Source organism: Oryza glaberrima, chromosome 2 (assembly GCF_000147395.1).
Source record: "Oryza glaberrima chromosome 2, OglaRS2, whole genome shotgun sequence".
NCBI lineage: Eukaryota > Viridiplantae > Streptophyta > Magnoliopsida > Poales > Poaceae > Oryza > Oryza glaberrima.
In genome coordinates, this window is record NC_068327.1 from 4,650,834 (window position 1) to 4,671,104 (window position 20,271).

At 43.5% G+C, this 20,271-nt stretch overlaps 5 protein-coding genes across 6 annotated transcripts; 1 reads left to right on the forward strand and 4 right to left on the reverse strand.

Annotated features, from left to right (window-relative positions):
- Window positions 1-3,107: 3,107 nt before the first annotated feature.
- Window positions 3,108-5,706, reverse strand: LOC127761542 (uncharacterized). Of its 2 annotated transcripts, none has more exons than XM_052285848.1 (6): window positions 5,530-5,706; window positions 5,052-5,434; window positions 4,848-4,950; window positions 4,525-4,624; window positions 3,835-3,896; window positions 3,108-3,715 (listed from the first exon to the last, which is right to left on the reverse strand). In XM_052285848.1, coding segments are annotated over exons 1-6 (981 nt in total). In that variant the 5' UTR covers window positions 5,532-5,706; the 3' UTR covers window positions 3,108-3,384. The 2 variants fall into 2 exon arrangements, with proteins under 2 accessions (XP_052141808.1, XP_052141809.1); XM_052285849.1 differs by having other exon boundaries at window positions 3,109-3,715; window positions 5,052-5,428; window positions 5,530-5,705.
- A 1,370-nt stretch (window positions 5,707-7,076) lies between these two features.
- LOC127764214 (uncharacterized) lies at window positions 7,077-7,748 on the reverse strand. Its single transcript, XM_052289067.1, has one exon. It carries the CDS (start codon window positions 7,622-7,624, stop codon window positions 7,310-7,312), a length of 315 nt encoding a protein of 104 aa, XP_052145027.1. The 5' UTR covers window positions 7,625-7,748; the 3' UTR covers window positions 7,077-7,309.
- Window positions 7,749-10,778: 3,030 nt separating this feature from the next.
- Window positions 10,779-13,956, forward strand: LOC127761600 (MEIOTIC F-BOX protein MOF-like). Its single transcript, XM_052285912.1, has 3 exons — window positions 10,779-11,660; window positions 13,459-13,614; window positions 13,723-13,956. The coding sequence occupies exons 1-3, from the start codon at window positions 10,779-10,781 to the stop codon at window positions 13,954-13,956; spliced, it is 1,272 nt and encodes a 423-aa protein (XP_052141872.1).
- A 472-nt stretch (window positions 13,957-14,428) lies between these two features.
- Window positions 14,429-15,802, reverse strand: LOC127761654 (30S ribosomal protein S21, chloroplastic-like). Its single transcript, XM_052285981.1, has 2 exons — window positions 15,351-15,802; window positions 14,429-14,795 (listed from the first exon to the last, which is right to left on the reverse strand). Exons 1-2 carry the CDS (start codon window positions 15,680-15,682, stop codon window positions 14,687-14,689), a joined length of 441 nt encoding a protein of 146 aa, XP_052141941.1. The 5' UTR covers window positions 15,683-15,802; the 3' UTR covers window positions 14,429-14,686.
- Window positions 15,803-16,743: 941 nt separating this feature from the next.
- Window positions 16,744-20,062, reverse strand: LOC127761116 (mediator of RNA polymerase II transcription subunit 11). The gene is made up of 4 exons (XM_052285340.1): window positions 19,905-20,062; window positions 19,664-19,780; window positions 18,006-18,211; window positions 16,744-17,048 (listed from the first exon to the last, which is right to left on the reverse strand). The coding sequence occupies exons 1-3, from the start codon at window positions 19,956-19,958 to the stop codon at window positions 18,035-18,037; spliced, it is 348 nt and encodes a 115-aa protein (XP_052141300.1). The 5' UTR covers window positions 19,959-20,062; the 3' UTR covers window positions 16,744-17,048; window positions 18,006-18,034.
- Window positions 20,063-20,271: the final 209 nt, after the last annotated feature.

Here is a 20,271-nt window from a genome sequence, read left to right on the forward strand (position 1 = left end):
TCAATTTGTTTGACAGGATAAATTATCAGACTTACATTTTTTTTAGGACTCACATTGTGAGGGGTTTTGTTGAACAGCGGCAACTTTTTTTTTTTTTGCCGGAATGACCGAAGGAGGTCATTCAATATAATTAAGATTAGAAGAAAAATTAGAAAAGTTTTACATCGACAGCTGGCTGTCGAGGAAGGAAGTGCACCAAGGCACACACCCCGAACCATGTACCAACCGCCCAAACACACGCTACAGAGAGGGAAGCCGAGTACCGAACCGGCCGTCGCTATGTGAGACCGATCGCCACCGGGCCAACAACACCACAACGGCGTGAATACTCTAAAATGACGCCCTCACGAGGGTCGCGACGCCAAGAGACGCCGTCGTCATCCGTCCCAAAAACGGGACAAGGTTTTCACCCAGAGCTCCTTACCAAGGGAGGAGGGGTACCTCAACAATGCCCTCAGGAGGGTTACCACGCCCGAAAGCATAGTCACTGTTGGCCCAAAGATTGAGCTAAGCTTTCGCTCGGAACCGCCTACCGCCATGGTCCATCGCTTAATCCGAAACCACCCACTAAACATCGGCGACACATGGTTTCTGCCACACCCGACCGACACAAGGTTGCATGGCACAAGAAACGAACAACAATGCGGGAAAATTTTCCAAAAGGTTGCATGACAGTTGATCGTCTGACGAGTGACGAGATCTAAGATAAATCTGTCGGGAGGGATAGGAAAAGAAAAGGAGCTGAAAAAAATATGTAGTATAAATGACCGAACGGGGATAGCAACAACCAGTATGGACGCCTTTGGTAAAAGATTCAGCATTAAACAGTTTGAATGAATGGACTGGATTCCATTCAAATATGTAACAGAAAGCGTTTGAAAGTGCACCTCCCGGTGATTATTACCGACGACGAATTTAGTGCGTGCTTTGCTAACTGGCAAAGAAAACACCACTGCTGAATTTACTTTGAGTAGGAGGTACTCCAATTTAATTTACCTTCGCAATTTAGAAGCAACGCAACACTCAGAATTCCATTGACTGCATAACATTAGGTAGGGAAAAAAAAGAAGAGATTTTTTATGGTCCAGCAAATTGTACCGCTTGGTACTAGTACCGCTTAGTACCAGTACAGTTCCGGCATGGGTAGGATCGGAAGAGAGTGGCACCTGCATGCGTTGAAGCAATCAAGTGGCGGTGAGCAGCGGATTTTGGCATGTGTTGAAGCAGGTCACGGCGGCGGCATCGAACTCGTCCTTCCCAACGGCGCGGCGTTGAAGCAAGCGGCGGCGGTAGCGAACTCGTCGTTCCCGGCGGCGGCGGCGTCGATGTCGTCCTTCCCGCGCGGCGGCGTCGGCGTCCAAGTCGTCCTTCCCGGCGGCGGCAACAGCGAACTCGTCGTTCCCGGCGGTGGCGGCGTCGATGTCGTCCTTCCCGGAGGCGGCGGCATTGATGTCGTCCTTCCCGGCGGCAGCAGCGTCGATGTCGTCCTTCCCGGAGGCGGCGGCATCGATGTCGTCCTTCCCGGCGGCGGCAGCGTCGATGTCGTCCTTCCCGGAGGCGGCGGCGTCGATGTCGTCCTTCCTGGCGGCGGCGACAGCGACGGCTGAGTTCACCTCCAGGAGTCAGTGGCGTCGATCCACGAGGCAGCGGCGGCGATCGAGAATCCCGCCGCTTCTAGGGTTCGAGCTACCCGTCCATCCCTCCCGATCTGGTTATTGCACACGAAGTTACGTTTTTACCCTTCTACCTCAGTTCTTCGTGTGGTACTGGATAGGGATAGAATTGGTACCGCCTGGTACCAAACTCTACTAGCCGTTGGATCGGGCCAGATCCAACGGCTAGGATTTTGGTACTGGGCGGTACTGGTACCGACCGCTGTACCGTAACAACGACTCAAAAAAGAAACTTTGAACATACCGCAACACCATTTTCCCCTACATTTAGAATTCCTCTATTAAATTATCAAAGCACCAAGCAAAAGCTCTGAATGTGTCATTCCAGCACAAAACATTAAGACCAGCACCAACTGCATGCAGATTTGCATCATGTTAAATAAATCAAATTAAAACACCAGACCTCCAAACTAGCCATGCATTTGCACTGCACTGCACTGGTGGTCAAACAGGAGGTGTAAATGCAACATCAGCAAGAAAAAGAAAAAGACGATGATGAAAAGGAGAGGGGAAGGAAGAAGATTTTGTTCAGAATCCGAAGAAGGTTAACGAGATCAAGCCTACTTCACCACTTTTCCTCCATCCATTTTGTCAACTCCTCTCCGCTTTTCATCCATCCAAAGTCCGCGCGTTCAATTCAACGCACGTCTCTTGTCCTGCACTTCTGCTATGCCTCCTCCATTTATATACACATCTTCTTCTTCCTCCCAGCCATGGCCAACCTCTGCCAATCAAACACCCTTATTACTCCTGCTCCTACGACCGCGATCTTCTTCATCTTCAAGATAGCTAGCTTGTTCGAGTGTTCTTGGCAGCGCGGCGGAGTTGGGGATGGGGTTTCGGTCGTCGTCGTCGTTGTCGCTGATGCAGCTGGCTGTTCTTGTGGTGGTGGTGTTGCTGCTTTGCACGGCGGTGGAGTGCTCGAGGCCTCTGCGTGATCACGTTGGCGGCGGCGGCGGGTTCTCGGTGGGGAGGCTGCCGGTGTTCGCCGTCGCCAGGGCCGGACCGAGTCCACGAGGCCCTGGGCATTAGTAGTCTTGTGTTGTGGAGAACTGGAGACATAGCCCTGGGGATCTCAAGCTCTGTGTGATAATCAAGATCTTCTCAGTTAGCTTCTACACTTTCTTCTCAGTTAGCTTCTACACTTTGATCTTCTACTGCTGCTGCTTCTCAGTTAGCTTCTACACTTTGATCTTCTACTGCTGCTGCTGTTTAAATATTTAATTTGTTCATTTTAGTATGGATAGTTTTTTTTTTTTTGGCCCAAGTTGTCTTGGGTTCATTCTATGTGTAGGATGACAATAAATTGTAAGTTGTAAAGCATCAAAATTTGAGAGAGTTGGCTCACTAAATGTTCCGTGAAAATCTGTTAGGCATCAAGCATGTCTCTTATCTCTTATGCAACGAAAGATTCAGTAGAGAGGAGAAATATTTCATTGCACGGTTGCACCACATAGTAGGACTTGTCATTGTTTTTCTTCAACCAAGCATAGCTGCACAAGAGTCAGACAGTACACATACGTATATATACATACAGAGAAAACTCTGATATTGACTAAGTTAAAGGTATATATTCCAAGTTATGCCAGGAGCCACTTCTCATCGTGTTGAAGTAAGAAGCATTCATATCATGCTGACAAGAATGTAATTTTGATTTTCATTTCAGAAGAACAAAGCAACACGTGTGAGATACAGTTGGCAATCTAGATTGCTATGTGCCTTTAGTTTTTTTGGAAGACAACCATCTCCCCAGCTTTGGCCGAGTTCGAGTATCTCTCTTTTCGCAGGAGGATTGGATGGCATCCTCTGAATGTGTCCTACTGTTGCCCCTCAATCTAGAATAGGAGAACCAACCGCTAAAGAAGCCTCCCTTCTTGCGACTCTCTTCCATGCGCTCCTCATCGTGCTGATAAACATATAGCCCTTCCTCCAAAACACTAGTAGAATGCCTCGTGTCGATAAACTTATCACCATCATCTTCGCCGAGATCGTCCAACAAACTCCTTGACCTAGCACTGAAATCATCCAATGAAGTCCTTGACCTAACATAAGAAATCATTAGGAATGTCATCAATTCTGAACATCCAATAAAGTTGTACAAAATGGAAGATGTAGATCAAATAGACGAAAAGCCCTCAGGGGCGTTTGAAGCTCAGGGTACCTTCTGAGGGAAAGGGACTTGCAGGGTCTGTATTCAACAGAAAGATGCTGGGCAAAATGAAGCTGCACAAAAGATTGAAGGCGGTAAACACAAGGAGAGTTATTTAGAATCATGACTCAATTTACAAAGGATTTCTTAAGACTCGAACAGATGTAATTAGTGGACATGCATGCTTGAATGTGCTTATCCAGTCAAACCCATGTGAGCTGTAAGAGTGGATCCTTTTCTTAGTTTAGTCGTTCTTTACACAAAGCAGACCATGCAAGATCTCGGTAACCACCTAAATCTCTAAGACCAAGAAATAGAAGAGATCAAAAGTAGTGCAAGATTTTGCTGAATTAGATTTGCTCTTACCCTATTTCTGAAAACTGAAACAATAATTTGATGTGAGAGGACCACAAATGGCATCATGAAAAGTCAACAGGAATTCAGACAAATCAATGGTAGTACTTGACTAGAGAGCTTACCCACACGCAATAGTGTCTATTCTGAAAATTGCCTAATATCATAGGCATATCTTGTGCATGAACAAAGAAATTATGCCTATTTTTATTTGCAAATACAGCAATCTATCGTGTACTAATGTGTCACAATTGCATAAACATGACACATACTCAAGAAAAATAGGAGAATTAGTCGGCACTAAAGATTCATCCATGAACCAATCACAAATAGAGATCATGCATATACCTCATCACCATCTCTTATACCAAATGCACGCAATGTTGCCTTGTCATCTGTCAATTTCTCGTCCTTGAAACATAAGCAAAAGTGGCTCCACACGTGCTGCCTAAAACAAGCAAAACAATGCTTAGTTACCAATATATCAACCCAACACACAGACTAAACTAAAAAAAATCTCAGGAACCACCGAAATCATTTTCACAAACCAAGATAGGAAACTATAATGAATATTAGAAATTCACAATGTAATGCAAAGAGGGGAAACTTTTTTTTTTCGCCGCATTTGTTGGTACATTTGCAAATCAAGATTGATGTGCATGCAGCCGTACCAAGAGATGGCCTTGTTGTCCGTTTCATCGTAGAGCGCGGCGAACACGTCCTCGATGGCCGCCTTGAGCTCCCACACCGCGGCTGACCTCGCGATTTGCACATCTACCCAAGCAGCAAGAAACGAACGAACACAGCAACGCGTCACCCCAAATCCAATGGGAGGGGATTCCATGGCAAGAAGGAAGAGAGCCGATTTGGTATACCGAAGTAGGAGTCGTCGAGCTTGCGGACGGTGAGGCGGAGGCGGCGCGGCTCGGGGAGGCGGCGGTAGGAGAAGCTGGTGCGGCCGCAGGCGAGGGCGGCGGCGATGCAGTCGGCGTCGGCGCGGGCGAAGTCGTCGAGGGCGCTCTCAATGTCGCCGGCGGCGGCGTCGGGGGACGGCATCCCGCAGCATCGGAGGCGGAGGCCGACGAGCCAAGAGAGCAAGAAAGCGGTCGGCCGCAACAACCACACGAAATCCACTCCTCCAATCTTCGGTGAAGAAGAAGATGCAGCAGCCACCTCCTCCAGGATCAAAACTAGAGGAAAACTGGAGGAGAAATCTTTCCCCCTCCACCGATCGAGACCCGCCTCGCCCTTCCTGCTCCTCCAAGAACACAAACAAATAATAAATCCACCGATCAAGAAATCAAGAAATTGAAAAAAACAAGAATAAAAAAGAAAGAAAGAAATGGTATGTACATGAAGGCTGCTGCTCCACCGATCGGAGGAGGAGCAGCGGCGGCGGCGGGGGCGAGGAGAGAGAGATGGTTCCCCGTGGATTTGTTAGGAGGAGGAGGCGGTTGGGTTGTTGAGGGGGGAGGGGAAGGAGGAGGCCGCGTGCGGCGGCGCTGCGTTGGAAGCAGCGGTAGCCGTTGGAGGGGGATGAATGTCGTGCCGTTTCTGGGGTTGCGTGAGCTGGCCCGACGACACGGAGAGAGAGAGAGAGAGAGATTTTGGGCCGTTTCTGGGCTCCTGGCTCTGGTTGTGATGGGCCGAGGCCCAGTTGTATGGGCTCCCATATGGGCCTGATTGGGCAGCCCAAACTTGGTGGGTTGGATTTGGGTTGCTGCTGCCACCGCTTCAGCTCTCGGCCGCCCACACCGTCGCTCGAGCGTCCGTCCTCCCGACCCCGCTCCTCGTAGACGGGCTAAGGAGAGAAAGACAGAGATAAGGGAGGGAGAGAAGAATAAGGGTTGGAGGGAGGATGACATGTGAGCCCTACATGTTAGGGGTTCCATTTTTTTTGTGTGAACAATAAATAGATCTCACATATTTTTTTAAATTCTAAAGTCACATAAGCACCGTGGAATAAAATCCTGGTCAACATAATCACGTAAGCACCATGTCAGCGAAACTGTTCTCCAAAACCTCTGTCGGGGGGGGGGGGGGGGTCAAATTACACTTGTTTCAATTGTTCGAGCAGTCGCCCTACTCGGTCTACTTAACTCAATGGGTAAAAATTAGATTCTACCTACTTAAGGAAGTTAAAGTGAACTTAAGAAAGTTAGTTTGAGGAGTTGTCCTATTCTTTTTTTTTTAACAAATTTGGTCGCCGAGATCAAAGAGGAGGCAAAAACTTAGACCCTGACGGGAGCAAAGAGCCTTTGTGGCCTGGTCCCTAATGACTCAAGCTTTTTCTCTCTTTTTTTAAATATTCCGTATATGTTGCCTAGATTTTTCTCATGCTATATTCAATAAAATCGGGGTTGTCTTGTTCGTTAATAAAAAAAAACGGTGGACTTTTTTCCCAATAATGGTAGCGGCCCACGTTTTGTGGGCCTTCATAGGTTGGGCTAGTAGCTGTTCACATTGACTGGGCCGATGGCCTGAGGCTACTGTTTCGCCTCGTTTTATCTGATCCACACAATCTTAATCGAACGGCGCCGCCGCCGCACCCCCCCTCTCGCCGTTCACGCTGCTCCGCCGCCGCTGATGGCCGAATCGGCCTTCCATAGGATTCGAATTACAGACGCTTCGACGTCTATGCCCGATCCTTCAACGTTCATCTCCGACGACGGCCTCCGGCGAATTCGTGGCGCTCCGCCGCCGGAAATGCAGAATTGTGAGAGACGCGGGCACAGAAAGGCAGGCGATTATGTTTGTAGAAATTTGTTCCATTTTGAATGACGTGGTTAATATATAAGTATGTTAAAGATTTTCTATAGATTTGCTTGTGATCGAACATAAACTGAACAGAGGAAGAGGCATCCTCTGCTTTCATGAAGGAGATCGATGAACACTGAAGATTGAACAATACCGATATATTAACAACAACATTTTGGAGATATCAGCTAGGAGAATCACACTCTAGCAACAATTCTACATGACATTTTCCATCTTGTTTTCAACCTTTTTTTCCCCTCTTCTCGATACAGAGCAAGCAATGCAAAATGCAAGAACCAATAAACAGAGCTACGTAGTCAGTTAAGAAGATGATGATGATGACGATGAAGATGGTGCAGCCATGGCAGCCTTGTTTTCAGTGGCCGAGGATGGTCATGTGGGTGTCGAACGACGGCAGCTCGTCGTCGTCGCCGTCGTCTCCGGTGAGGGACGGGAAGGACGGCAGCCGGACGCCGAACCCCCCTTCCTCCTCCTGGTTCTCCGGATCGTGGCGGTCGTCGTGCCGGCACGTCTTGTCCTTGAGCGGGTTGCACCCGTGCCCATTCGACGGCGCCGGCGCCGCGGCGGCGGCGGCGTGGCCGCTGGCGTGGCCGGCGCGGGCAGAGCGGACGGCGATCGCGCACGCCACGAGCACCGCGGCGAGCACCCACACGCGCGTCGACGCTGCCATGGCGGCCCTAGCTTCGCAACAATATATACCAAAGCTTTCCTCGGAGATGTCAATGCGATGCGCGGCGCGATCGAACACGGCACGACGACGACGACGACGACGACGACGGCGAGAGGGAGAGGAGGATATAAAAGGCGGCGATGGAGGTGCCGGATTTAGGCATGGCGAAGGGTTGGTCGGTGTCGCGGCAGTTGCGCCATGCGTGTGTGGCTGAGCTCCGTCTTCACGGTTACATTGGGGACCGGGTGTTGAGGAGAATATATACTTTACATTGTTAATCAAGAACAATAATGTCCTCTCAAAATAAATAATTATGAGCAAATGATTCTGCTATAGTGAAAATCTCTAGGATTTACTCATTGCTCAATAATCTTGTGTCAAAAATACAAGGGAGGTATAGAGTTAAGTACAGTAGTTTACAGGGCACACTTCATACCTAGACAATTCACATAATATGCGTTCGCGAAAAAGAAAATTCTCATAACATGTCGTCTGTTTAGCTATCTCAAATAGATTCATACTCCTATGTATTTGGACATTCATCATGTCAAGATATATATAGGATTTGTCTTTTTTTTTTTGAGACGGGGGAGTATAAACTGCTACATCCGTTTCAGGTTATAAGACGTTTTTGACTTTGATCAAAGTCAAACTGCTTCAAATTTGACTAAGTCAGTTTGACTAAGTTTGTAGAAAAAATAATAACATTTTCAATCTAAGATAAATTTATTATTAAAATATATTCAATTATTGATTTAATGAAACTAATTTGGTATTATAAATATTAATATATTTGTTTATAAACTTTGTCAAATTTAAAGTAGTTTGACTTTAACCAAAGTCAAAACATCTTGTAACCTGAAACGGAGGGAGTACTAATTAGATTATGATAGACAATTGTACAATGATAATGGTGGTATTAAAATATCTATCACCAAAATACTACTCCCTTATCTTAATTTGATCATCATATTTGCAAATAGCGCCGAGACCAAGGCAAAAAAAAAACCTTCTTCCTTAAATTAGCTCATTGATCAATGAGTTTCTTCCGCAAAACTAGCTCTCATTGATCAATGTGTCGTGTGAGGTATGTATGTGGGCAAACAACAATACCATTTACTCTTGCACAGATAAACGAACAGACACAGTGATGCCATTTAGGGGAAATATAAGGGGGTATGAAGAGAATCTTTTCACTGTAACAAAGCATCTATACATTACAAACACATGACTCAAACACCAAGCATAGCAAATGAGCTCTTCCCTTGATATCAGGTACCTCAAATTAAAAAAAAAAGAAGAAGCATAGCATAGCATAGATCCACCTTAATACTCATGGGTGTGGATCCCATTATAGGCATGTGCACTATACATTTCACAAATCTCTCTATTGCCTTATGCATATTAGGTGGACCCCATCTTAATACACATAGGATATTCTACAATGTGAATGTTCTTCCTCCTACACACATAAACGAACATACATACCACTATGCCATTTACTCCGGCATAAATAAACGAATAGGCACTAATTAGATGTTGATCAATTTGGAAAGACTAAAAAATCTAAGGCGAAGATCAAATTAGGATTGAAGGGAGTAATATATTCTTGCAAAAGCCGGTGTCACAATGTCGTAAGCAAGCACTTCTTTATTTCTTGCTAATTTGCACTTTAGTCACTCTAACGAAGAAGTCACAAAGTTTACTTTTATAAAAGGTTACAGAGGAAATTATTATTACTCCCTGATCCATTTTTAAATATTACATTATATTTCATTATCCATCTTATTAAAAATTTAGTGTAAATATAAAAAATAATGACACATAAACTTATTTTATTGATAAAACAAGTCACAACAAAACAGTTTTTTTTCCTAACACGAATGGTCAAATGTCAAGCATAAAGTAGTATTTTATTTACTTCTTGATTTTTTTTACTTAGCCATCTCATTATATATGGAATGTGGTACGATACGCAAAAATGTGTTACACATATACCATTATTAGTATAACATAATATCAGCCTTAAAATGCCAATTTCGCCATCAGGACAAACCACCCTTCTCTGATGCGAGGGGGGCTTATCATCATGCCAGACTTATCATATTTCCTTGGCAATTATAGATAAGAGTAAAGAAAGACTGAGGGTAAGATACCGGGTGATTGCTTTGAGATTCGTGTCAGACGCGTTTAGATCATGAAACCAGGTCCTCAAATTGGAGGAGGATCAAGGTTCTTGTAATTTCCTCTTTAAAACAGATACTTGAGGGCTGGGGACTCAACGCTTGACATGAGATTCACGCATGGATCGCACGAGGTATGCTCTTCATCTTGTTGCTTCTTCCCTCTTTGAATTTCATTTTTACTAATCGATTAGCTAAGATCTTGGAAAATCTCAGTCGAAGGCGTCTTCAATCTCTCGCAACACCTCCTCTGGCGAGGTGGCTTGATTAGGAATCAAGGTACGGGTAGGGAAAAGAAGGAGATCAAAGAAAACTCACTGGCTTTGGGACCTAGAGGGAAATTTTGGGATGTGGAAGCTACCGCGGTGGTTGGTGGATGTGTGGTTGGGTTAGCAAGGCCACGATGTCACCTCGCCTCAGCTGTGGTAGAGGAGGAGGGTGGTGGACCTACCCTGACGATGGGGCTACCTGTCGGAGTGGTTAGGAGGCAGGGACAGATGTGACTGGTATATATTGAAAGGTGCGAGGCACTGGAGACTTGGTAGTTGAGGCGGGGTGGAGGAAACTAACCGGACTTGAGGAAGATGAGACATCAAGATATTGGTGGTGACGATAGAAGGGGAAGGCCGACGGCAGAAGCACATTGCGCCGGTGAGGCAAGTGGTGGCGGCGCATGTGCTAGGGGGTGGATCTAGTTGGGAGGAGGGCAAGGTGCTTAGGGTATTACATTTCACGAATCTCAAAGCGATCTCAACCGTCCAAAAATTACAGTAGAAGATAAAATAGGCAAGAAGTAAATAAACAAATCCCAACTATCTTTGATATTGTCATGCTATCTCAATTCTCGAGTCCTCCTAATCGAACCATGGCTTGCTAGGAATTATGACTTTCTCTTACTAATTCTTATTCTTTCCCATTTCTGCAGCGCACCACCTGTTCGACGAAACGCTTATGCGTCATCATCGACCGCCATGAATGGCGGTTGCCCGCGCGGCAAGCGCGGGCGGGTCAGGGCCTCGCCGCACGCCACCGCAACCGCTGGCTCAGACTTTCTCAGCGCCCTCCCCGAGGGTATCCTCCACCACATCATGTCCTTCCTGAACGCGCGCCAGGTCATTCAGACGTGCGTGCTGTCGTGGCGGTGGCGCGACCTCTGGCGCTCCGTGCCCCGCATCAATGCCAACTACGGCGAGCTCAGCATGTCCCCGATCGCCGCCTTCACACCAGACAACGAGGCGGCGTTCAAGAGGTTCGTCAACCGGCTGCTCGAGCACTGCGACCCCGCCGCCGTCATCCACACCTTCAACCTCAGGTACACCATTTCCAACCCGAACAACCGCGATAACGACTCGGCGGACGCCAACAGGTGGATCAGCCAAGCGTTGCAGAATCAAGCTAGTTTCCTCAAGATCATCGTGGATGCGCACGAATTGCACCTCGATCACACGGTGTTCACATCATGCTACTTGGGTAGAATCACTCTCAAGAATGTGTTCTTGGACCAAGGCTTCTTCCAGCAGCTGGAGATTGGCTGCCCACTGCTGCAGGATCTCCTCTTGTACGACTGCATCATTGGAGATGACGAGATCTCATCCGAGACCCTGAATGTTCTCACCATGTACGGATGTCAGTTCCCAACTCTGCAGGAGAGCTGCATTTCTGCGCCGAATCTGACATCTCTGATCATGCATCAGCCTGAGAACTTCGTGCCCGTACTGGACGACGTCGCGTCGCTGGTGACGGCAACAGTTGACCTGTTTCCTCTCATCGAATTTTGTGCTTATGACATGCGCCAGTTGCTCTGGAGCCTTTCTGGTGTTAGAAATTTGGACCTCGATTACTATGCGTGTAAGGTAATGCTTATTGATCTTACATATTCCCTCTTGTTTAGTTTGGTACTTAACAGTTGTAATAAAAAATGCAACCTGTCTCTGACTTCTCGGTGATTCTTTTTCTTTTAATTATGTTGCCGTTACTAGCGTATATAAGTGAGAAATAAAAAGGTGACGTAGAGATGGAAAATGCGAATGAAATCTTTAAATATATATTATTTTGTTGTAATTTTGTGTATATATACACACACATATGTTTTAAAAATATTTAAAGAAATATACATTCCCCGTGTGGTAGAGGCGCGTGGGAACGATGGGAGGGACGGTGGCGCGGAGCCAACACACGCGTGCGCCATCGCAGTGGCCGGCACAGAAGCATATGGTCTCTGTGTGACCAATCCGTTGGACCATGTCGATCCAACGTGACCAATCCGTTGGACCGCCCCTCCATCAGTTTCATGCCTTCGAGCTACGTCGACGGTGCGGTAGCGTGGTCCGAACCCATGGAGAATGTATAGTTCCGCAAATATTTTAAAATTTTGTATATATATATATATGCAAAATTATGAACAATAATGTATATTTTAAATTTTAGTTTTGGAAAATGCTTCAACTATTGTTAAAACATGCACTCCCACAACCACCTGATGGGTTACTTCAGCAATTGTTGATGCACAGTGTAGTGGGACATTTAACTATTTACCACTTTTAAGACGTGGTATTTAATAATTTGCCACTCATAATCTGTGACATGTGGGCCCTCATATGTCTATGACATGTGGATTCAGTAGCAAATTATTAAATACCACATTTAAGAGTGGCAAATAATTAAATATCTCAGTAGTATTTAGTTATCTTACTTTCATAGAGACTAGAAAAAGCGATAAGTTTGCATATATGGGTGTTCTAGTTTCTAGTTCTCTTTTTCCATGTGCATGCTTCCTAATCTATTAAATGGTACAATTTTTGTAAAAAGTTCTTAGGGAAGTTCCTTTAGAAAAAAAAATCATATCAATCCATTTTTAAAGTTTTTAGTTGATACTTAATTAATCATGTACTAATCTACCGCTCCATTTTGCTTGTTTGAAGGGTTAGTTCCCAACATATACTAATGAACACAATGAGCTACCTGACTTTGAGGAAGTTTTGTATATAATTTGGTATAGGTGTATTGTGACCTTCTAAGAGCAAGTTTAATAGTATAGTCAACTACTACCTTTAAAAATTGGCACATCATCTATAACAACTTTAATAGCCTACCTATACAATAGTTTTATATAAATACATGATGCACCATTATTATTTAACCCACCTCTACACATATAATATTTTAGAGTCCAATCTGTAGCCCGTTTTTCTTCGAATTTGTTTTGAAAATATACTATTTTAATGAAAAATTAAAAAATAGAAGCTGTTCGGCTACAATCTCAAGTTTAATACCCTGTCGAACAACCGCAGTTGGATAGGGTTGTTGGTCCACTAAAAAAATAAAATGTACATGAAAGGGCATTGGCAGGGGGCCTATTGAACTCTGATGTTCAATAGGTCCTACATGCACACAGTGGCGTACAGTGGTTGTTCTCTCTTTTATTTACTTTTTTTATCCCCTGTCGATATATACCCTGTTGAACTTTGCTTGTTCGATGGGTGCTAAACTTGTAATTTTAGTCTGTTAACCTCTATTTTGCAATTCTCTATTAAAAAGGTATTATTTCTAAAAAAAATCATTTTCTTCTCTCTCCTCTCCTCTATCTTTCACATGTGTTTGTATCTATAGCATGCTCTTCTACATGGTCTAATAATCATTTGAATCGTGCAGATGACAATAAAAAACAATCCTCAGTTATGCCCGAAATTTATCAATCTTGTCGACCTGACTCTCGGACAATGGTGTCTAGATTCAGACTTCTACGTGTTGATTATTTTCCTTCAGAGCTCACCAAAACTGGAAAAGCTTACTCTGAAACTCGAAAAGGTAAATGATTTTCTTCAAATGTATGCTGATCCTATTTATTTTAAACCATTTCCTCACGAGTACGTCTTTTCGGGATACAACTTACAAGTTCTTTTTTATCTGATGCAGTATTATCCGCATCCATATGAACATATCATTGGTGATGAGCTTACAGAAAGATCGTTTACATGTGAGCATCTTAAGATTGTTGAGATCATATGCATGGAGGATGATGAACCCCTGGCCAAGATCGTGGAAGGCTTGTTTGTTGACAATGGCATGAACTCTGTTCGGTTTGATATCAAATATTGGAGTCAGATCCCGTTTCAGTTACCTGCATTTTACCGAGAATTGTACAACTGAAATGTCCAAGGATCTATTCAGTTGTTGCCCCATTCAGAAAGCTTCTCTTTCTTGAGAGGGCTGGATTTATATACATTTTGATTCCAGGTGACTTTTGGAAGGACATGTAGACATGTTTACATGCGATTTGCGAAAAAGAAAAAAAGAATAGTCGCTTCATTTGCTTGTAAGCTGGACGGTCAGCTGGTGTTGTACTCTTGTACTGTTGGATGATGTTTTGTTCTTCCAGAGTGGATATCTTTTTTGGCTGCAAAAACATAAATTGTGGGGGTGGGAATAGTTTGTGTTGATCTTCTGGCTGAGTTATTTTAAGGCATATACACATGTTTCCTGCTCCTTTTGGTGAAAATTTTTAAGGCATAAAACTTCTATGTTTTTAATGTGCATAATTTGGGCAGGTTTAACACTGGGTAACAGGATGAAAAATGGTCATGTAGGATTATGAATTCTCCATTTTTACTCAACTATAGGATAACATTGTATAATATTTACTCTTTTATAATTATAGGCTCATATTTGCAAAATGTATTGCAAACAAACTGGAAAAGGTACAGAGGTAAAAAAAAAAAAAGGATGCTGCATTAGCTAAGATTTAGTACATTCAAACCGTACAATTGAAGAGGAAATTAAGGCCGACAACTCATATAGTTTGTGCTTTGCGGACCAAAAAAACAATAACTCAAAACATGGAAACTTTGCATCTGAATGGCTATGAACTCCATTGTTCCACTCACAGAATTCCGTCAATCTCCCAGTTATCCTTTTCATCGTCACGAGCCCTCCTCGCGGCCTCTGAATCAGCATCGTCTTCTGGGAACCTAGGCTCCTCCATCATACGCCTGCACAACATTTTCGACAAACACAGGTCAGGTTAACAAAAGACATTCCATGACCTTGAAGTTTTTTCGCATTACAATGACGTATTCAGCTATGCAAATGCAGTCTGAAAGCTGAAGATCATCGGATTTGCTCAGCTTGTGTTCCCTAAGGATAGAATTACACAAAGCTTGGACAAACCCAATCAACATGTTATCATTAAAAAAATCCTAAGGAAGTAATGAAATGAACCAAAGCAACAATTCTGCATCAGTGCTACCACCATTTAGATGTTTTTACTCCTGTTTCAGTGATTCAGTGCTAGCACAATCTATCTTGCTAATTTTTCTTTTCCTGCAAACACCGACTCTGAACAGTCTGAAACTCTGAACTGAACAACCAAATTATCAACAGAAACTCCTACCATCAACAGCTGATGCAAACTATGCAAGCACAGTTTTATCTGCAGGTTATATCGATTTCAAGAATTCACAATTCACAATTCACAAAAAGGATTTCATCATTTCATAGACGATATCGATGCATCAAACAAAGGGGGGGAGGTGAGGTGTTTTCACCTGCGGCGGTTGCGGCGGCCGGCCTCGCGGGCCTTGCGCTTGCGCTCGTCCTTCTTGCTCTCGTAGCGGCGGCGGCGCTTGATCTCCTGGAGCACGCCGGCCCTCATCACCTCCCGCCGGAACCGCCGGAAGATGGACTCCTCCCCCTCGTTCTCGTCCACCACGATCTGCACATTGTACCCCTTGGTCGCCGCGACCGCCGCCGTCGGCGAGCGCGGGGGCGCCACGTGGACCACCGACGGCGGCGGCGGCGACCTCCTCCCGGAGAACGGGGCCAGGGGAAGCTGCAGCAGCGCGCTCAGCAGTGACGTGGTGGCTGGAGCGGCGGCCATGGCCGTGGCCTTCGATTGGTTTAGCTTAGCTTCCTCGCTCGATTTCTGGGAATGGAAAAATTGGATGAGAGGCTGAGGAGGAAGAAGCGGAGGAGGGATGGATAGTGAAGGCAAAAGAGAGAGGATTGGCGACTTATCCTCTCTAATTTATAATTTAGGAAATTTATTTGTGAATTTTGGAGGGGAATACTTTGAATAAATTTAATACATTTTTCTTCTCTCTTTCTTTTTCTTTTCTATAATCCAGAATTACGGTTTTTGTAAATGCTGTTTTAACATTTCAGGTTGTGATTTTTTTTCTTTCTCTCGATATATACTAAAGCTTTTTGTCTTCCTTTTTACGATTTTTAAGCTATATTATTATATTATATTATATGTGCTGCCAAATTTCTATTAAGAAAAACAAATTTATGTGAAAGGTTCGGAACCGTCTCCATGCTTCTCTTTTTTAAAAAAAGAAACAGTGATGAGACTAAATTACTATACATTATTTGCGGCGGGTAAGTGCTGCAGTACGGTGCTTGTAGAAACACCGAGAGAGGCGAGTCTTGCGGTCACAAAAAAATGCCACAAAATGTTATGGAAAGACTTTCACGATAAATCTACAAAAACAAATTACTACCTACGCTTTATGTTATAAATCACTTAACTTTTTTCATAATCAACTTATTTTAAGTTTGACCAAACTTATAGAAAAATATAGCAACATTTTGAATACAAATCAAACATACTACCAAAATATATTAAATGTTAGTTGTAAAAAAAACCTAATTTGGTGTTGTAGATGATTACTAATTTTTTTTATAAATTTCATCAAACTTAAATAAATTTAATTAGAAAAAAAATCAAAACGACTTTTAATATGAATAGGTAGTATCATGCATCCAACCAAAATAACTTTTTACAAAATAAACGCCCAAAGTTTAGCAAATCACACATAAATAGCGTAGCCTTATTCTACAGACGAAGCACGCAACAAGAACTGCTTTAATACGAGATTCAGATTCGATGCCAGATCTTAACAAATACTCATGTGTACTACTAGCAATAGCAAGCAAGCATGTGCAACCATTCCTTTCATTTCATACGAGTACTAGCAAGCATTCATTTCAGATTCTGTAAGGCTGAAGTGGTTACATGCAGTTTATCACTGTGCAACCACCTAAACCAACGCCCTGTAAACCTTCTGCAAGACTGAAGTGGTTACTTGCAGTTTATCACTGTGCAACCACCTAAACCAAAGCACTGTAAACCGAAGGTAAATTACATTTCATAGTTCAATGATGCCTTGTGCATTTGCAAGCTGGCTACACCGACACTCATGTTCCTTTGTAAACCGCTCAGTCACACTTGTGCCACTGTAAACCTGAAAGAAACACAGATAGCTGTGTAAACTTACATTACACACCTCTCAATTCTTGAAGGATACGAGTACATGCAAAGAATACTACTAGTAGAAATATGATGAGGAAAAAAAAACTCTATTCAACCTGGGGCATATAACAAGGTTGATCTCCATGTAGATGAAATGACAAAGATTATAACACTACACAGTCACATAGTTTTAAAAAATAGTTTATTAGGTTTCTACTTAAAAAAATAGTCTAGTTTGGTGACTGTTGTCCTTCTAAATAGTACTCCCTCCGTTTCATATTATAAGACACTTCGATTTTTTTTCCTAGCCAAACTTCTTTAAGTTTGACCAAGTTCATTAAAAAAATTAGGAACATCTACAACACCAAACTAGTTTCATTAAATATAAAAATCGAATATATTTTGATAGTATGTTTGTTCTGTGTTAGAAATATTGCTATATTTTTCTATAAACTTAGTCAAACTTAAAAAAGTTTGATTAGGAAAAAAGTCAAAACATCTTATACGGAAGAGTATCTAACATCAAGACACTCAAAAATAGTTTATCCATATGGAGCATAACATATGGATCAATGCTGGGAGTTCAAAAGAAGGGATATAGCCAACAATACAGCATACACTATCGCAAGTCGTGTAGATCTAGAGTTTAAAACTGTAAAAGCTGCCTTTGCAAGTAACTAATGTTCTTAAAACGATTTGCCAGTTGCAATTACAATGGTGCCAATACTATAACAAACTTAGAACCTAAATGGAGCACAGTTCAAACTTGGACCGGTATGAAATAACCATATAATGTTCTGATGCATCAAATAAATGACACATACAGCAACAGTACTACCATTTCTTGAGGGCTGGTACTGTCAAAACAATGGAACACATGATGCGTCTACAGCAAAGATGGAGAATGAGGAATTCGAATGGGGAAGTCGCCTGATGCATCAGCACTCACCAGTAGGTAGGTAGATAACTAGTTATCAATTAACTAGTAGTAGAACATTCCTCAATGTTCTTTTGCATAGCATCCAGCTTCTCAAGTACATATTCCACCTTTTTGCAACAAATCTCATTAGCAATCCTTGCACTGTAGTCACACTTCTCAAATGGGCGATATTCGCAAGCACTTTTGATTTCCTCACGCAATGTCGTTTGAATTTCCTGCTCCAGACATAATAACAAATGAGTCTGCCATGTATGATTTACAATGCACATTGTGTCTTAAATGTAAAGTTAGTGAAAGAGAAGAGCAGGAACATGTACAGCAATACAATTGTCATTTCACACATTTGACTTGTATTTTGGTGAAAAGTAGAAAGAGCTTGGATGGACCCAGAGAAAGGTTCACTGGTATGGTGGCACCCTTAACAACTAAGGCTCAGTTGTGATTGTTGCATGGCACTACACTTTTTTGTTTTTGTTTTTGAAGCTGCTGGGACCAAAAATCTGTGAAATGACTATTATTCTCCTCTTTTTTAAAAGGCTGTGAAATGTCTGTAATTCTCCTCCTGGTAAATCAGATTTAAGTTGATTCCTGTTGAACGTATTGCCCTGTCGAGCATCACCTCGTAAATTCATGAAACAAAAGGTAGGAACGATGTGCCTCGTAAATCCACACCTCCGCCCTGCCGCCACTCCGTCTTCCCTGTTCCGATGGTGCTCCCTTACGTTGATGCTTGAATCCCTACGTCTCCACATCACCACCGTCATCCAAGGTTTCAATCCACTTGGATCCGCCGTCACCATCGCCCACAGCGACAACCTTGCTCCCCAGATCCCATCGGCCTCATCTTGGCTTCAATATGGGAGGGGGATATCTAGTCAGCACCAGATTGTGCCACCCAATCGGTTTCACATGTTCGCTCTGTTCACCTATGTTCTTGGATCCAACGATCTGTTCAACTTTCGACTTCTTGCAGGAGACATCTCATCGTGGTGAATATTGTTGTGTTGGTCACTTGGTTGCTCAGATTCGGTGGAAGGAAATATGTTTCTATTTTTTGGTGGTTCTTGTAATTTCTGGGTAGATGTTACTGTTCTGAGTTCAATTGCTCATCAAGCTGTATTTTTTTCAGGAAAACATGCTGATTTTTTTTATCAGGAAAGTTGTGTAATTTTGATGATTTAGGTGGCTCTTGTAACTTCTCGGTAGATGTTGTGTAAATTTTATTTTCTCGGTAACAATAGTAATTGGATGAATTGGAGGCAAGACTTGATATTTTTTTCTCTAAACAATTCACCAAGATCTGTTTTTCTGTACAGAACAAATTCCAGAATGATCATCACAAAAATCTTGAAACAAAGTCAGGTTCATTCTGGTAGTTCTGATAATTATTCCACACATACAAAACCTTATGAAATGTTCAATGTTTGTTGAGGAAAAAGTATTCAATTAGCTCCTTGTTCATACTGTAACCTGCTTCTAGCATCCATAACATACCCAAACAAGGGTTTAGAAGGGAAACAAATTCTGGTGTAATACAAGGGTTATTTTGGGGCCCCAATAAATTACCAGTGGAAACAATCTGTAGGTGCAAAAGATCACCAAACATCCAAGCAGGCAAGATCAAAGGTAAGCATTTCAGATCTTAGGGCGAGGAGGTTGAGATGGACCTTCATGGCGAGCATGAACTCGCGGCAGTGGCCAGCGACGCCCTCGGTGCGGGGCCCAGTGGCGTTCCCCAGCTCCTCCATGACCGTCCCGGACAGATTCACCGCCCGGACTATCATCTGCACGCGCAAATCCCCCCCTCGCCGCATCAAGATCAAGATCCAGTGAAACCCCCCACAAGAAGACGGTCCAGGGAACAACCAAAGGGAGGGGAAATCTCGAGGGGAGAAATGGATTGATTACCTGCTCGACGTGGTTGAGCCGCTGCAGCGAGCTGCTCTGGCTCTGCGGGAGCATCGCCGCCGCCGTCGACGAGGAGGACGAGGGAGTAGGGTTTTGGGTTTCGCCGGAGTTGGAAGCTTCGAGAGGATGGCTAAGCTGGTATATAGGGTCCTTCGATGTATATGGGCCTCGCGTTTGTTTCGGCCTGTTTACCTTTCTCCTTATCCTTGGATTACTTTCATGCAATGTTTGGCTAATTGGAAATGAAAATGATTTCCCACCCACCAAAAGACATCTTTAAATCCTAACCATTCATTCTCCCTCTTTCATTTAATCCTAACCCTTCATTCATTTCCCAATCCCAATCCCAATCCCTATTTCCAATTAT

What these genes read in the sequence shown, in the direction of transcription:
- LOC127761116 (XM_052285340.1), bottom strand. Translation starts at nt 19,958, where the DNA reads ATGCTCCCGCAGAGCCAGAGCAGCTCGCTGCAGCGGCTCAACCACGTC. An exon ending in GGCTCAACCACGTCGAGCAG is followed by an intron (nt 19,781 to 19,904) that starts GTAATCAATCCA and finishes TTGCGCGTGCAG; the next exon opens with ATGATAGTCCGGGCGGTGAA. An exon ending in AGTTCATGCTCGCCATGAAG is followed by an intron (nt 18,212 to 19,663) that starts GTCCATCTCAAC and finishes TGTCTGGAGCAG; the next exon opens with GAAATTCAAACGACATTGCG.
- LOC127761542 (XM_052285848.1), bottom strand. An exon ending in GACAACAAGGCCATCTCTTG is followed by an intron (nt 4,625 to 4,847) that starts GTACGGCTGCAT and finishes TGCTTGTTTTAG; the next exon opens with GCAGCACGTGTGGAGCCACT. An exon ending in AAGTCCCTTTCCCTCAGAAG is followed by an intron (nt 3,716 to 3,834) that starts GTACCCTGAGCT and finishes TTCTTATGTTAG; the next exon opens with GTCAAGGACTTCATTGGATG.
- LOC127761600 (XM_052285912.1), top strand. Translation starts at nt 10,779, where the DNA reads ATGAATGGCGGTTGCCCGCGCGGCAAGCGCGGGCGGGTCAGGGCCTCG. An exon ending in TCGATTACTATGCGTGTAAG is followed by an intron (nt 11,661 to 13,458) that starts GTAATGCTTATT and finishes TGAATCGTGCAG; the next exon opens with ATGACAATAAAAAACAATCC. An exon ending in TTACTCTGAAACTCGAAAAG is followed by an intron (nt 13,615 to 13,722) that starts GTAAATGATTTT and finishes TATCTGATGCAG; the next exon opens with TATTATCCGCATCCATATGA.
- LOC127764214 (XM_052289067.1), bottom strand. Translation starts at nt 7,624, where the DNA reads ATGGCAGCGTCGACGCGCGTGTGGGTGCTCGCCGCGGTGCTCGTGGCG.
- LOC127761654 (XM_052285981.1), bottom strand. Translation starts at nt 15,682, where the DNA reads ATGGCCGCCGCTCCAGCCACCACGTCACTGCTGAGCGCGCTGCTGCAG. An exon ending in GGCCGCCGCAACCGCCGCAG is followed by an intron (nt 14,796 to 15,350) that starts GTGAAAACACCT and finishes AATGTTGTGCAG; the next exon opens with GCGTATGATGGAGGAGCCTA.